General features: G+C 41.8%; 1 protein-coding gene across 5 annotated transcripts in view; it reads right to left on the bottom strand.

Annotated features, from left to right (window-relative positions):
- Positions 1 to 17,159, bottom strand: part of FBXL2 (F-box and leucine rich repeat protein 2) — a 94,204-nt gene extending 77,045 nt beyond the window's left edge. For 4 of the 5 annotated variants that reach the window (XM_069562061.1, XM_069562059.1, XM_069562063.1 and 1 more), the window contains exon 1: positions 17,065 to 17,156. In XM_069562061.1, the coding sequence (XP_069418162.1) occupies positions 17,065 to 17,067 (3 nt within the window). In that variant the 5' untranslated portion in view covers positions 17,068 to 17,156. Of the gene's footprint in view, positions 1 to 17,064 lie in introns of all 5 variants that reach the window. The other variant, XM_069562060.1, reaches the window with a different exon arrangement.
- Positions 17,160 to 18,225: the final 1,066 nt, after the last annotated feature.

The raw sequence follows: 18,225 nt of genomic DNA, 5'->3' as shown, positions 1-18,225 counted from the left end.
CACCTACCGACCTGGGGAGTTCCTCTTTCAACATCCTATCATTTTGCCTTTTCATACTGTTCATGGGGTTCTCAAGGCAAGAATACTGAAGTGGTTTGCCATTCCCTTCTCCAGTGGACCACATTCTGTCAGACCTCTCCACTATGACCCGCCCATCTTGGGTTGCCGAGCGGGCATGGCTTAGTTTCACAGAGTTAGACCAGGCTGTGGTCCTAGTGTGATTAGATTGACTAGTTTTCTAGTCAATAAGTAGTTGTCTAGACGATAAGTATTCCAGCGTTAAACCAAAACCTGGTTTCACCCACCAATAGTGGACATTCAACAGCCCCAGAGTTTTCTGGACCCTGACCGCACCCTCCCACCAGTGAATAGGCACTAGCCCAGGCCTCCTAGGGCACCGCAGTCAGTGGCCTGGTGACTGGCCCCACCAGCCTCTTCATAAAGCATGGCTGGCAACCAACTAGAGGAGAGGCCAATCCAGCCTACCAGACCGCCCACACAGTCAGCCTGCCACAAGAGAAGGACCCACACAGCCCTCACAGGGAAACCTCGAGAGCATACAGGCTGGGGACAACACAGGACATCTTGCACAGAACAGTGTCTCCAAGGCCAAGATATGTATTAACCTACCAGACATGTGAAAGTATAAACAGCAACTTAGGCAAAATGAGGTGACAGAGAAACACGTTCCAATGAAGGACCACGATACAACCCCAGAAGAACGTAGTGAAGCGGAAACAGGCAATTCACCCAAAAGAGAGTTCGGGGTGATGACTGTAAAGATGATCAAAGAACTGAGGAGAACAATGGATGCACAGAACAAGAAGTTAAAAACATTTAGCAAAGAGAAAGTCTGTATGTAAAAAGACAGAGATGAAGAATCCAATAGCTGAAATGAAAAATACACTGGAAGGAAAACCACAGTTCTAAAAGACACATGCACCCCAATGTTCACTGCAGCAGTATTCACAACAGCCAGGACACGGAAGCAACCTGGAGGTACGTTTACTAATGAACGGATAAAGACGACGTGATACACATATACAGTGGAATATTACTCAGCCATAAAAAGGAATGAATTTGAGTTGGATTTAGTGAGGTGGACGAACCTAGAGCCTCTTATACAGAGGACAGTAAGTCAGAAAAACATATATCACATATTAACACACACAGAGGTAATCGACTAGGTTGGTGCAAGAGTAATTTCAGTTTTGCATTGTTGAAGTTTGCCATTAGATATTAGGATACCTTGTATAAAGGTGGTTATGTTATAGATCATTTTAATGCACAATGTACAATTCTTGCTTTATGCTTTTTGCTAATGAATTATTACTTGCTGTTTATTTTATATGTATTTTAGACCTACAGTAATGATGTTAGGCAAACAGCAAAATTGAGCAATTTTCTTACTTGCATTTAAAATGGGTTATAAAGCAGCGGAGACAACTTGCAACATCAACAATGCATCCGGACCAGGAACTGCTAATCAACATACACTGCAGTGGTGGTTCAAGAAGTTTTGCAAAGGAGACGAGAGTCTTGAAGATGAGAAGCGTGGTGGCTGGCCGTTAGAAGTTGACAACGATCAACTGAGAGGATCATCAAAGCTTAATAAGTGGATGCCTCATAAGCTGACAACAAATTTTTAAAAAATCATTTTTTAGAGTGTCACCTTCTCTTATTCTATGCAACAATGAATCAATTCTCGATCTGACTGTGACGTGTGATGAAAAGTGCATTTTATACGACAACCAGCTCAGTGGCTGGACCAAGAAGAAGCTCCAAAGCACTTCCCAAAGCCAAACTTGCACCAAAAAATGGGCCATGGTCTCTGTTTGGTGGTCTGATGCCCGTCTGACCCACTGCAGCTTCCTGAATCCCGGTGAAACCATTACATCTGAGAAGTACGCTCAGCAAACCAGGGAGATGCACAGAAAACTGCAACGCCTGCTGTTGGCACGGGGCAACGGAACGGAACCCACCCTCCTCCACAACGCCCGACCGCAGGGCACATGAGGGACACGGCACAAGGTGAACGGACTGTGCCTCAAAGTTTTGCCTCGTCTACCATATTCACCGGACCTCTCACCAACTGACTACCACTTCTTCAAGCATCTCAACAACTTTTTGCAGGGAAAATGCTTCCACAACCAGGAGGATCCAGAAAATGCTTTCTAAGAGTTCATCATATCTGGAAGCACAGATTTTTTTTTTTTTAATGCTACAGGAATAAACAAACATTTCTCATTTGCAAAAATGTGTTGATTGTCATGGTTCCTATTTTGACTAGTAAAGATGTGTTTGAGCCTAGTTATGATGATTTAACATTCAGGACCTGAAACCATAATTACTTTTGCACCAACCAAACGGAAAGATCGTGCTGATGAACTTGGAAGAGAACGGACATGTGGGCGCAGTGGGGAAGCTGAGGGTGGGACGAGCCGAGAGAGCAGCCTTGACATACATGCATCACCACGTGTGCAACAGTAGGAAGCTGCTCCATAACACAGGGAGCCCAACCGGGCACTCTACGGTGACCTAGGGGGTAGGATTGGGGGTGGGGGTGGCGCGGTGGAGGCTCAAAAGGAAGAGGACATACACATAATCATGAGAGAGTCACATCATATGGCAGAAACCAACACACTGTAAAGCAATTTTCTACCAATTAATTTTTTTTAATTTTTAAAAAGAAAAATATATTAGAAGGAATCAACAGTAGATTAAAACATACAGAAAAATGGATCACATTTCTGACCACTGAACAGAAAAATTTTTTTAAATGAAGACAGTTTAAGGGACCTCTGGGACAGTATCAAGAACACTAATATTCACACTATAGGGGTCCTACAAGAAGAGAAATTGAAAAAAAAAAAAGGGGGGGGAGTGTTGAACGTATCTGAAGAAATAATAGCTGAAAACTTCTGTAAACTGGGAAAAGAAACACTTATCCAAGTTCAGGAAGGGCAGAGAGTTCCACACAGGATAAACCCAAAGAAGAACACGCCAAGACACATTGTAATTAAAGTGACAAAAAATAAAGAGAGAATCTTAAAAGCAGCAAGAGTAAAGCAGGGGCACTCCCTAAGGTTATCACCTGATTTTTCAGCAGAAACTCTGCCACCCAGAAGAGTGATATATTTTAAATGATGAAATTGAAGAACACAACCAAGAATATCCAGCAAGGCTCTCCTTCAGATTTGATAGAAAGATCAAAAGTTTTATCAACAAGCAAAAGTTAAAAGAGTTCAGTCCCACCAAACCAGCTTTATATTAAATACTAAGGAACCACTCTAGGTGAAAAAAGAAAGGCCCCAATTGGAAACATGAAAACTACAAAATGAAAAAGGTCATTGGTAAAGGCACACTTACAGTCAAGGTAGGGAATCAACCGTGCACAAAGTGAGAAGGAAGGTTAAAAAACAAAAACAGTAAAGTCATCTATATCAAAACCCCTTAAGCAGTTAAGGGATATACAAAACAATTAAATGAAAGGTATGATATAAAAAAACAGTAATCATGAGGGTTTTTAAAAATGCATTTTAAATTAATAGATCAGCAAATTGAAATAATCACATATATAAAGACTGCTGTATTTTAAAAAACCTCTCAATAACCACAAACCAAAAAACCTAATACACACACACACACACACACACGCGCGCACAAAGAAAAAGGGACCTCTGGTGGTCCAGTGGTTAAGAATCCCTCTTGCAATGCAGGGGACACTAGTTTGATCCCTGGTCAGGGAACTACGATCCTACATGCTTGCAGAGCAGCTAAGCCCACGTGGCACTATTGAGCCTGTGCACTCTGCAGCCCGTGTGCCCCAAATAGAGAGCCTGTACGCCACAACTACTGGGCCTGTGTGCCACAACTAGGAAGTCCGTGCAGGGCAACAAGAGACTCCACGTGATGCAAAGGAGATCCTGCATGCCACAACTAAGACCCAGTGCAGCCAAATAAATAAATATTTTTTAAAGAAAAAATCCAAACATAACACTAAAGATAGTCATCAAATAACAAGAACAAATGGAAAAGATAAAAACCACCCCCAAATAATGAACAAAATGGCAGTAAGAACATATGCATCAATAATGACCTTAACTGCAACAGACTGTATGTTCCAATCCAGACACAGAGGGGCCGAATGGATACAAAAACAAGACCCTTATTTATGCTGCCTACAAGAGACTCACTTCAGGTGTAAAGACACACAAAGACCGAAAGTGAGGGGACAGAAAAGGTATTCCATGCAAACAGAAATCAAAACAAAGCTGGAGCAGCAATACTTACACGGGGCAAAACAAATTTCCTCAAAATAGACACTGTTACAAAGACAAAGAGGGATACTACATAATGAGCAAGGAATCTACCCAGGAACAAAATAGTGGTTCAGCTGGTAAAGAATCTGCCTGCTACGCAGGAGACGTGGGTTTGATCCCTGGGTTGGGAAGATCCCCTGGAGAAGGGAAAGGCTACCCCCTCCAGTATTCTGGCCTGGAGAATTCCACGGGGTCACAAAGAGTCGGACACGACTGAGAAACTTTTACGTCAAACTTCATAAATATTTATGTTCCCAACATAGGAGCACCTTTATACATAAGGCAAATATTAGCAAACACAAAAAAGGAAATCAACAGTAACATAATAATAGTAGGGAACTTTAACACCCCATGTATATCAATGATCATCCAGAGAGAAAATCAATAAGGAAACACTGGCCTTAAATGACATATTAGACGTGATAGACTTAACTGATAGATACAGAGCATTCCACCCAAAAGCAGCAGAATATACACAGTCTTTCAAGTGCACATGGGACATCCAGGATAGACCACATGTTACGGCCATAAAACAAGCATCAGTAAATTTAAGAAAACTGAGATAACATCAAGTATCTTTTCCAACCACAATGCTACGAGACTAGAAATCAACTATAAGGAATTAAAAAACACACACACACGGAGGTTAAGCAACATGCTATGAAAGAACCAATGGATCATTAAAGAAAACAAAGAGAAAATCAAAAATATCTAGGGACAAATGAAAATACAAACACAAAGATCCAAAACCTATGGGATGCACCAAAAGCAGTTCTAAGAGGGAAATTTAAAGCAACGCAAGTTTACCTCAGGAAACAAGAAAAACCTCAAGCAACCTAACCTTACACCTAGAGGAACTAGAAAACAAGGAATAAACAGAATGCAAAGTTAGTAGAAGGAAAGAAACCATGAAGATCACAGCGGAAATAAATAAAATAGACTTTAGAAAATCAGAAAAGACCAACATAACTAAAATCTGGTTCTTTGCAAATGTAAACAAAATTGATAAACCTTTAGCCAAATTCATCAAGAAAAAAAAATCAATAAATCAGAAATGAAAAAGAAGTTAACAAATGATACCCCGGAAATACAAAAGATCATAAGAGGCTAATACAATAACTATATGCCAATAAAATGAAAAACCGGGAAGAAATGGTCAAATTCTTATAAATGTACAATCTCCCAAGACTGAACAGGAAGAAACAGAAAATATGAATAGACAAGTTACCAGTAATGCGACTAAATCAGTAATTGAGAAATTATCAACAAGCTAAAGTCCAGACCAGGGAATTCCCAGTGGTCCAGTGGTTAGGTCTGTGCTTTCACTGCCAAGGCCTAGGTTCAAACCCTTGTTAGATAGCTAAGTTCCCACAAGCCACATGGTGTAGCAGGAGGCTATGAAGTCCAGGAATAGACTGCTTCATAGGTGAATTTTACAAAGCGTTTAGGGAAAAGTTTACTAACACCTATCCTTAAACAATTCTCACACACACACGCACACACACAACATGCAGAGGAAAGAACAATCACAAACTCATTCTATGAGGCACTCATCACCCTGATACTAGAACCAAAGACAGTAAAAAAGAAACGCACAGGCCAGTATCACTGCTGAACATAAACGCAAGAATCTTCAACACAACATCAGCAAACTGATTCCAACAATACACCAAAAGAATCATAAACCATAATCAAGTGGGACTTATCCCAGAGATGTAAGGATTTTTCAATATCTGAAAAATCAATGTAATATACCACATTAAGGAGCTGAAGAATAAAAACTGTATGATTATTGCAATAATCACAGGAAAAGCTTTGGACAAAATTCAACATTAATTTATGATCAAAATTCCCCAGAAAGTGGGCATAGAGGGAACATACATCAACATAAAAAAGGCCACATAAGACAAATCCACAGTTAACATCATGCTCAATGGTGAAAAGCTGAAAACATTTTCTTTAAGATCAGAAACAAAACACAGATGCCCACTCTCAATACTTTTATTCAACAGAGTATTGGAAATTCTAGCCACATCAATCAGACAAGAAAAAGAAATATATCCAAAACGGTAAGGAAGAAATAAAATTGTCACTGTCTGCAGATTACATGATACTATATGTAGAAAATCTGAAAGATGCCACCAGAAAACAACTAAAGCTTATCAATGAATCTTGTAAATCTGCAGAATACAAACAAGATATAGAAATTTGTTGCATTTCTATGCACTAACAAACTATAAAAGAAGTTAAGGAAACAATCACCTTTACCATCACATTAAAAAAAAATTAGGTAACTATGAATAAACCTAAGGAGGTAAAAGAGCTGTACTTGGAAAGTCTATAAAAGACTATAAAAATATAAGAAGAAACTGAAGACAACAGAAAGAGATGAAAAAATATATCGTGTTTTATATAGGCAGAATTAGTACTGGTAAAGTGACCACACTACACAAGGCAATCTGCAGACTGGATGCAATCCCTATCAAAATATATCAGGGGATTTTTCATAGAACTGCAACAAATCATCTCAGAACTCGTACGGAAACATACACAGACAAATAGCCAAAACCATCCTGGGAAAGAACAGAACTGGAGGATTCAAGCTCCCTCACTTCTGACGATACTACTAAGCTCTCAGTACAATCATCAGAACAGTTCAGCACTGGCAGGAAAACATACACACAGATCAATGGGACAGAAAAGGAACCCAGAAATAAACCCACACACATAGGGGTCAATTAATCTACGACAAAGGAAGAACATACCATGGGGAAAAAGATAGTGTCCTCAATAAACGGTGCTGAGAAAAGTGGACAGCCACCTGCAAGAGAATGAAGGTGGACCCCTGTCCTACACCATGCACAAAGATTAACTTAGAATGGACGGTACGCTTCAAATGTAAGATTTGAAAAAAACTCCTAGGAAAAAATAAAACTCCTAGAAATTTAAAAAAAAAAAAAAGACTGTAAGCTCCTTGACATAAGTTATGGAGATGATTTTGGACTTGACACCAAAAGATAAGGCCACGAAAGCAAAAACTACATCAGACCATGTCAAACTAAAATGCTTCTGTGCAGCAAAGAAAACCACCAACAAACTAAAAATACAATCTATGAATGATTCTGCTAGACATATGTAATAAGTCAATATCCAACAAGAAATCTAATGAAAAAATGGGCAGAGGATCTATACGGAAGTCTTTCCAAAGACATACATATGGACAACAAGTACATGAAAAGCCCTCAACATCATTAATCATCAGGGAAATATTGATACAAATCAAAATGACATACCACCTATCAGAATGGATATTATTAAAGAGACAACAAATAACAAGCAGTGAGAATGTGGAGGAAAGGGAACCTTCATGCAGTTGGTGGGAATCTAAACTGATGCAGTCACTGTGGAAAACAGTATGGAGTTTCCCAAAAAATTAAAAATAGGGCTTCCCTATGATCCAAGAATTCCAATTTTAGGTATTTTTCTGAAGAAAACAAAAACAATAATTTGAAGAGATAGGGGCTCCTGTGAACAATAATTTGAAGAGATAGGGGCTCCTGTGTTCATTGAAGCATTATTTACAAAAGTAAAGATATGTAAATAGGTTGCCTATTGATAAATGAATAGATAAGGAAAATATGACAGATATATACAATGGAATATTATTCGGATTCGGCCATTTAAAAAAAGGAAATTTTGACACTTGCAACAACACGGAAGGATTTTGAGGGCACTATGCCAATTGAATGGAGAAGGAAATGGCAACCCGCTCCAGTGTTCTTGCCTGGAGAATCCCAGGGACGGCGGAGCCTGGTGGGCGGCAGTCTATGGGGTTGCACAGAGTCGGACACGACTGAAGTGACTTAGCAGTAGCAGTACTATGCCAATTGAAACGTCACACAGTGAAAGACAAGTACTTTGAAAGATAAATGATCTGACTTATGTGCGTAATCTTTTTTAAAAAATGAACTCATAGATAACAGATTTATGATTCCAGAGATGGAGAATGAGAGGGTGGACAAAATAGCCGAAGACAGTCAAAAGGCACAAATTTCCAGTTACAAAATGAATAAATCCTGGGCATGTAACATACAGCATGGTAACTATAGTTAACAATACTGTCTGGCATATCTGAAAGGGCTAGGAGAATAGATCTTTAAAATTCTCATCACAAGGCAAAAATTCTTCAACTATGTATGGGGACAGATGTTAACTAGCCCTGTTACGGTGATCATTTTGCAAAATACACAAATTTCAGATGATTACGTTGTACAACTTTAATACGTTATTATGTCAATTATACCTGAATCTTTTTAAAATACAGTCATTTACCTCCATAAAGAAAAGTTCCTCCTTCAATTAGACTGCTTAGAGTGAAGGTAGCGGGCACTGAATCTTTTTAATTTCTAGTTGATCTGGGTCTCAATTTTATTATAGCACTAGTTAGATTCAGTTCAAGACTGGCTTTAAATCTTTTTTAGGGTGCAATCAGAAATGCACCTTCAGGAGAAGTTGGGATCTGAGCACTGGTAAACTTCACAGATCTCTCTGAGCTTTACAACCCAGGTGCTGGCTTTCTGAAAGCTGAGAGCACTGTCTGTTTCACACTCCGGCTGTCAGCCGGGGAGCTGGCTCTGCTGTGGCACCCTCTGCTGTCCGTGCCTTATGGAGATCTCTCTGTCTGCCTCTGTCTGCCACCGCAAAGCCTGCTGCCTCCCTGACTGAAAGCCTGGATAGCCACAGAGAGACATTCCTCAGCTCCCCTGCCATGGCCCTGTCCGTGGTAGCCCTGCCCTGCACTTGGGGAAAGCCCCTAGCGCCTCAGCGAGACTGTTGATTCTCCTGGCCTTCAGCAGGCATCGCCCACCTCAGGAAGGTCCTGCACTCTCTTCCCTGGGCCCCGGCATCCAGCGCATGTCTATATCCATGTACTCAGGGAAGACCCAAGGGAAAGAGAGGTAGGTGCAGCGTGCTCTGTGGCTGGGGCTCCTCAGGATTCCAACAGTCACTCCAGCCCACGAGCAGTCAGCAAAAGTTGACTGATTTTTCCAAGAGCTGTCTGTAGCAGACTCTTCCTCCTCCTGCTGACCCCTCCACACATGAAAGTATCTATGTGTCTCCTTTTTTCTGGGAAGGGCACGTTACATCCTGAATTTAATTCATGTACATTTCTTTGTGACCTCAGCTCTCTAGATGGTTTTTAAAGAACTGCAATCTTCTAGCTTCTCAACCTTTTCCCGTCATTAGGGTAGAAACAGCAATGTCTAGTTTTTGCAACTTTCAACATCCTAACAGTGGAAGTCTTTATTATCTGTTCTGATAGAAGAAAGACTTGGAGCAGATAAATGACTTACCCAAGGTTTAGAACTAAAAAAAAAAAGAAAAACTATAATATAAACTTGTATCTCCAGACTCCAGGTCAAGGGTTCTTTGTACTGGAGAATCAGTAGTAAAGGCTATTTAACTCTGTGGCAGGCAATCGATCTCTCGGCATTTCTAGTTTATACAATGAAAGGATTGTACTAAAAAAACTCAAAAAGTCTCTTCCAAATCTAAAACTTCAAGATTCAATTCAGGTTGCGTTTTAAAAATACCCCACTGTTTCTGAAAACATAACTGTGTGTCTCTAGATGTCTTTCACTTTAGATGTTTAATAAGGATCACGAATTTATCAAGCCCAAAAGCAACTCCCTTCTTCATCCCTTGCTGAATTTACTCCCCCCCAGCCTTCCTCTCAGCAAATGACAACGTGTTACTATTGCTCAGACTCCAATCACTGAACCATTCTTCACTTGCTTTTCTATTGCACAGCCAACCCCACGGATGGCTGAACCTAACAAGGCTTTCTCTGGTTTCCTTTGTCCCTGCCCCTTCTCCCCTCACTCCTGCCTCGCGCACAGCTCCCACCTAGCAGACCGAATGGTCCTCTCATGAAACGCAAAGTCATGCCCTGCCGTTCTCCCCAAACTCTGCCAAGCACCTCCTCTCCCCTCAAATGGAAGGCAAACGCCTTTAAATGGCTGGTTCGTCTTGTGCAGTCTGGTCTCCCTGACTAACCTGGCTTTCCCTCTTGCCAACACTCCAGGTTTTCCTTGCTGCTCCTCCGCTACACCAGGCGCTGCCTCGGGCCCTTTGCACTCGCACTCCTTCCTGGAATGGTCTTTCTCCTAGGCATTCACGTGACACACCCTCTGCTCACGCGTCACCTGATCAGAGACACCTTCCCTTCCACCCACAGAAAGAGTAAGTTCCGGGACTTCCCTGGCGGCCCAGTGGCTAGGACTCCCAGTTCCTAATGCAGGGGGCCCGGGTGTGATCCCTGGTCAGGGAACCAGATCTCACACGCTACAAATAAGAGTTAGCTTGTCCCAACTAAAGATCCTGCATGCTGCAACTAAGACCCAGCACGGCCAAATAAGTATTTTTTTTTTTAAAAAGCAATTCTTCCCTCCTCTCATCCACTCATCCATCCTCAAAACTTCCTCTTATTCAGCTTTTTCTCCAAAGCCCTTCTCACCACCTTATCTATACGCTTATTATCTGTCCTCCCACCACGGGAATGTAAACTCCATGAGGCCAGAGCCTCTTCTGTTCCATTCACGGTTGTATAGCCACTGCCTAGAAGAGACTGGCACATACTGAGATACACAATTATCTGTTGGACAGAAAACCATGGGACAGAAAACTTAATGGAAAGACACAATTACAGGGGCAGCACTGAGAACTGGAAAAGGCACACGCCGGGTACCAGGCACAATCTCTAGTCTGGGAAGAAGCCACGGTGCAGTGCTCTGAATGCCACACTTTAGAGGCAGATTGTTTGAGTTCAGATCCCGGCTGTCACTCACCAACTATGTGACCTGGGGCAAACTGCCTAAACAATTGGGCCTATTAAGTGAGTACAATGATGTCAATCTCACAGGGATGGTGGAAGGGTTAAGTGAGATAAATGTGAAGTGATCAGCCTAAAAATGAACACAGTGGAAGGGCTCTATGAAAGGGAGTTATTGTTACGATTACTAAAAATTATGTACCCTCTCACCCTAGTGCAGCCAAAAAGGAGACTCGTTTTGCCCAGAGTAGGAAAATTAATAAGAGAAAAACTTGTCATGATCTATTAACAAAGATCTCATTATATAAGCTCTCTTAACTATACCATGTGATAGCAAAGAGACCAAAAGTGTTGGTAAAATAAAATATACTTTATTCTGCTTCTCAACACCTCTGAGAAGTCTTAACCACAAGCAAATACAGAAAGACCGACATTGGGAGAACTCCAAATGAAATCAATTAAAATGGGAAAATTCTATGATACAATGCTGTTTTATATTTCCAAAAAAATAAATCGGCCTTACAAGCTACAGAGGAACGCAGTTAACAAAAGCCTGATGACAACAGGTAATCGAACATATATTTTGATCCACACGAATTAAAGTTTAAAGCTTTTTGATGTCTTTTTTTTTAAACAATTTTAGAATATACAACTAAAATAAATGAAAACTATGCTGGGAGATTGAAGGTAGGAGGAGAAGGGGATGACAGAGGATGAGATGGTTGGATGACATCACCAACTCGATGGACACGAGCCTGAGCAAGCTCCGGGAATTGGTGATGGACAGGGAAGCCCAGCATGCTGCAGTCCATGGGGTTGCAAAGAGTTGGACACGACCGCGTGACTGAACTGAATGGATTACTAGGGAAAAAAACCTCAGCAAACAAAATTTTACTTTTAAAAATAGTCTCATCTTTCAAGTCTAATAGCTTTATGTTAAAAGCTAGTCTTATAACAATGTTTTCTTAGGTCAGTCTCCCAAGGCAATAGAAACAAAAACATAAATAAACAAATGAGACCTAATCAAATTCAACAAGCTTTTGCACAGCCAAGGAACCATAAGCCAAATGAAAAGACAACCTATGGAACAAGAGAAAACATCTGCAAATGCTACAACCAACAAGGGCTTAATCACCCAAACACACAAACAGCTGATACAGCTCAACAACAAAAACACAGACAACCCAACTGAAAACTGGGCAAAAGACCTTAACAGACATTTCTCCAAAGAAGACATACAAATGGCCAATAGACACATGAAAAGATGCTCAATACTGTTAATTATAAATGCAAACCAAAAAATACAACAAGGTATCAACTCATACAGGTCAGAATGGCCATCATCAAAACATCTACAAATAACAAATGGTGGAGAAGGTGTGGAGAAAAGGAAACCCTCCTACACTGTTGGAGAAAATGTAAGTTGATGTAGCCACTATGGAAAACAGTATGGATTTCTCCTCAGAAAACTAAAAAGAGAATTATCATATAATCCAAAAATCCCACTTCCTGGGCATATACCCGGATAAAACTGTAATTCAAAAGATATATGCTCCGCTATGTTCAGAGCAGCATTATTTACAGTAGCCAAGACCCAGAAACACCCTCAACATCCATTTATAGGTCAATGGATAAAGAAGGTATGGTACATATATACAACGGACTACCACCCAGTCATAGCAAAGAATGAAATCACGCCACTTCAGCAACATGGACGGAGGAGAACAAACTTGTGGATGCCACCGGGAGGGGGCTGAGGGTGGGCTGGGGTTAGCAGAGGTATGCTTATTTACACAGAACGGATAAACAACAGGTCCTACAGTACGGCACCGGCAACTGTATCCAGTCTCCTGGGATCAACCATAACGAGAAAGAATATTTAAAAAAAGGATGTGTGTGTGTGTATAACTGAGTCACACTGCTGTACAGCAGAGACTGGCACAACACTGTCAATCAACTACACTTCAATTAAAATTTAAAAAAACACTCTCAGACATAAATCACAGCAGGATCCTCTATGATCCACCTCCCAGAATTCTGGAAATAAAAGCAAAAATAAACAAGTGGGATCTAATTAAAATTAAAAGCTTCTGCACAACAAAGGAAACTATAAGCAAGGTGAAAAGACAGCCTTCGGAATGGGAGAAAATAATAGCAAATGAAGCAACTGACAAACAACTAATCTCAAAAATATACAAGCAACTTCTGCAGCTCAATTCCAGAAAAATAAACGACCCAATCAAAAAATGGGCCAAAGAACTAAATAGACATTTCTCCAAAGAAGACATACGGATGGCTAACAAATACATGAAAAGATGCTCAACATCACTCATTATTAGAGAAATGCAAATCAAAACCACAGTGAGGTACCACTTCACACCAGTCAGAATGGCTGCGATCCAAAAATCTGCAAGCAATAAATGCTGGAGAGGGTGTGGAGAAAAGGGAACCCTCCTACACTGTTGGTGGGAATGCAAACTAGTACAGCCACTATGGAGAACAGTGTGGAGGTTCCTTAAAAAATTGCAAATAGAACTACCTTATGACCCAGCAATCCCACTGCTGGGCATACACACCGAGGAAACCAGAATTGAAAGAGACACATGTACCCCAATGTTCATCGCAGCACTGTTTATAATAGCCAGGACATGGAAACAACCTAGATGTCCATCAGCAGATGAATGGATAAGAAAGCTGTGGTACATATACACAATGGAGTATTACTCAGCCGTTAAAAAGAATTCATTTGAATCAGTTCTGATGAGATGGATGAAACTGGAGCCAATTATACAGAGTGAAGTAAGCCAGAAAGAAAAACACCAATACAGTATACTAACACATATATATGGAATTTAGGAAGATGGCAATGACGACCCTGTATGCAAGACAGGAAAAAAGACACAGATGTGTATAACGGACTTTTGGACTCAGAGGGAGAGGGAGAGGGTGGGATGATTTGGGAGAATGGGAATTCTAACATGTATACTATCATGTAAGAATTGAATCGCCAGTCCATGTCTGACGTAGGGTGCAGCATGCTTGGGGCTGGTGCATGGGGATGACCCAGAGAGATGTTGTGGGGAGGGAGGTGGGAGGGGGGGGTCATGTTTGGGAACGCATGTAAGAATTAAAGATTTTAAAATTTAAAAAATAAAAAAAAATTTTAAAAAAATTTAAAAAAAAGAAAAAAAAAAGCCAGTTTTTGTGATTCACAGAAAGCAGGTGCCAATTCCTGAACACAAACTGAAATGACAGGAGAAACTTTAAAATGCTATTACAGCCATGAGTATGAACCCTAATCCAATAATCTGTCATCATTGATTCCTGTTCATTTCCTGTGTGAAAGAGAAAAGGCAGAGCAAAGAAGGCTAGGCATGCCTACTCTGTTCAACAGTGTGCAGCCGAGTGTCAAGATCAAAAGACAAATACTCATAAGTGTGCAAGACATTAAAATCCAGATAAGGGAGAAAACTCATCTCCTAACAGAAAAATAGCACATATGTGGAGGGAACATATAGCAGGCACCATACATGATAGCATAATCCAACATTTACATCAGCAGGCTCTGAGACAAGGGGCCTGGCTTTGAAACCTGCACTGGGTGACTAGGGCAAGTCACTTTGCCTCTCTGCGCCTCATTTCCTCATCTCTAAAATGTGGAAACGGTATTTTCCGCGTAAGGTTGTTGTGATGGTTACCTAAGACACACGGGGTGCTTATAAAAATGTCTCATGCATAAAATGTACACAATAAATATCAGCTGTCATTTATCATTCAAAGGCAATAGAAACAAGTGGCTTAACTGAATTCTTTTTTCTTTCTTTTTTTCTGCACGGCATGTGGGTCTTAGGGCTTTTCAGGTGGCTTAGCAGGAAGGAATCCACCTGCCAATGCCAGAGAAATGGGTTGAATCCCTGTGTCGGGAAGATCGCCTACAGAAGGAAATGGCAACCCACTCCAGTATTCTTGCCTGGAGAATCCCAAGGATAGAGGGGCGTGGTGGGCTACAGTTCATGGGGTCAAAACTGAGCGACTAAACAACTTCTTAGTTCCTCGACCAGAGATCAAACCCACATCTCCTGCATTGGAAGCCATGGAGTCTTAATCACCAGACTGCCAGGGAAGCCCCTGAAGAAAAATTCACGTGCAGCGCCATAAATATCAAATGCTAAAGCCGTATGTTTAGATTCAAGCATTTAAGGAAGGGTAATGTTAATATCTGGAATAGATTTGGGGGACTATAAAAGCAGCCTCCTTATCCTCCCTCTACACTAACCACTCACTCCCCTTTCACCCTGGAGCCTAGGCATCAGGTTACCACTCACTTAAATTCCTCCCATGAATTAAATTCTTAATGCTTAAAGATAAAAACCAAAGCATTTCTAAGTTTGGCAAAGCAACCAGTAGTACACAAGTACAAGATGCTTTCAGAGTACATAAAACTCTAAAGTTTACAACAGTGACTCAAGGTGTGGGTCAGGATGGAACAGGCGGACGAAAAAGAAGGAAAGGAAACCGGACAACGGGAGAAAACTGTGAAACTGTAACTCCCTAATGTTCTTTCCCCTTGCTAGAATTGTAAGAGCTTTTCTCACAGATTACATGTAAAAAGTAAGATGCCGCAACATTTTCAACACTTAGCTTTTTATAACTTCATTTCCTGAAACTCTCCTAGCTCCATTAATTTTCACTTAAAGCAACTCAGAATTTAAAACAAACATGCAGGGACTAAAGAAGGCATTGCTGTTATTTGTGGGTGATGGGTATTCTTTTCCCTGCTATCAACAGGTCACACAGCTGGCAGTCGTTCTTCTGGGGTCAACGAGATACACATCATCCACGTTCTCCTACTAGCGTAGTTACTAAGACAAGACAGAGCCAGCCAGGATTCTAAAGGGCAGCGTTTCTCTCCAGAAGCCTGACCGGCACTTGGGGAGCACCGGGCACTCTCAGTTTAGCACCTCTTCCACTAACCCCTGCAGGTAAGCAGCAAATCTAGGTAACACTACCAACAGTTACAAAAACTGTTTTTCAGAACTAAGCGTTTTCCTATCACCCACCCCCACACCCTCTCGCAAATACACCAAAGGTGTGTCTCCAAGCAGAAAATCCAGAAAATCACACCCTTTGGAGGCTTCTGGAGAATTCACACCTTCGATTGGCAATTCCCTAAATCTTGCCTATTCAAGCCAATACCTGAGCCGAATCTTCGGGTTAGGTCTTAAACGAGCTTAAAGGGGTCCAGGTGGGATGCCCACTCTGTCTCAAGTTTATTGAATAAAGGTAATAATTTAAAGGGTTTACCACGCACTAATTAGGAATTAAATCCCCGAGTGAGGGTGCTGCACTCAGAAAAAAACACCACCTTAATGCCCCATTTTTCAAAAAGGAGTGAGAAATCTCCAAAATTACAAATTCAAATTTCCACATGCTATAGAAACCTGTCAGAATGATGAATTTCAAAGAGATACCTATTTGTACATAATTGCATAGAAATGGGACAGGAAGCACGCAGACTGAAATAGTGTTAATAGGACTATACATGCTAGATGATATTCATACATATCCTTTTTTTTTCCCCCAACCACACCCTCTCTGAGTGGCTTATCAGGCTCGCTAGGGCGAAACAGCATTACGCTGTCGGGCGGCCGGCCGGGTCTGGGTCCCCGCAGTGACCCCGGCACTCTCGGCAGGACGCCGCTCCCGGGCAGCGGGCGGGCGTTCCGCCTGCCCCAGGGTTCCCCCTCCCGGGGGCCCGCCCAGCCCTGCCCTGCCCGGCAGCCCCGCAGGCCGCGGCCCGGCCTTTCGGCGACCCCGGCGCCGCCCGCCCAGACCAGCAGGCGGCCGCGCGGAGACACAGCTCGGGCGGGGAAGGGCCTGGTGGCCGGGCTGCGAGGGCCCTAAACTCACCATGGCCGAAGAGCCGCGAGCGCGCCCACAGCCCAGAGTCACAAGGCGCCGGCAACGCCCGTTGTCCTGGTGACGACAGCTGGGCGCCCCGCCCCGTCCCCTAGGTGGGCTCGGAGGCGGCTATTGGCTGCCGGTGAGCACGTGACGTTAAGGGGCGGGGCCTTTGGACCGCCCCTTCGTGCCCCCAAGCCTCGGTCTTGGGCGGGGGGCCTCACTGCCTTTGCTCCTTTGCATATGGTACCTCAACACCCTAATCACCTTGATATCCCTCATCTTACAGATAAACCAGCCTCAGACTGCTGGGAAAGACTTTTATAAATTTATCCTATTTAAGTAACACATTAACACATTATTTTTGGAGACACTTTAAACAAAAACGAATTAAGAATAAAACCACAGCCAAATCCCAACACCTGATGTAACCACTGTTTTTTCTAGTCTATCTGCTTCCAAGCCTATCTGCATTCCAACAAAATATATATTATAATATGCTGTATTCTTGGAAATGGAAGCAAGCCCCATGCACTTTTATAATCTACTTTTTTCGATAAAAAATTATCCTTGCATGCTATTTCATGTCATAACATTTATGGTACATTAATTTACTAAATCATTCTGCAACTTGTTGGATGCTTTTAATATGGTTGAAGGGAACTTTACTAGGCCATTAAGTCTATGAGGAGACATACTCTACAGCTGATTTGACATCTCCCTTTGAATGTCTAATAGACACCCCACACTTAATACAGTCCCAGTAAGACTTTTGATCCAAGTTTCTTACTTTCCCTAAAGAAATGGACAACTATAGTCATCAACAATCAAAACCAAAAAGCCCTGTGAAGGAGAAGAGAATCTGTAGAGACGGAAAGTGAATAACTAGTTGTTTGCAGCTGGGGGAGCAGTGCTGGAGGTAAGAGATAATAACTGAAGGGGACCAGATTTCTTTTTGTACCATTATATCTACTATTGTGAGCAAGAATCACTTCGAAGCAATGGAGTAGCCATCATGGTCAGTGAAAGAATCCGAAACGCAGCACTTGGATGCATTCTCAAAAGCAATAGAATGATCTGTTTGTTTCGAAGGCAAACCCCGGACACGACTGAGCAACTGAACTGAACTGAACTGAAGGCAAACCATTCAATATCACAGTAATCCAAGTC

Source organism: Ovis canadensis, chromosome 19, assembly GCF_042477335.2.
Source record: "Ovis canadensis isolate MfBH-ARS-UI-01 breed Bighorn chromosome 19, ARS-UI_OviCan_v2, whole genome shotgun sequence".
Lineage (NCBI taxonomy): Eukaryota > Metazoa > Chordata > Mammalia > Artiodactyla > Bovidae > Ovis > Ovis canadensis.
This window is presented reverse-complemented; position numbering and strand designations above follow the sequence as displayed.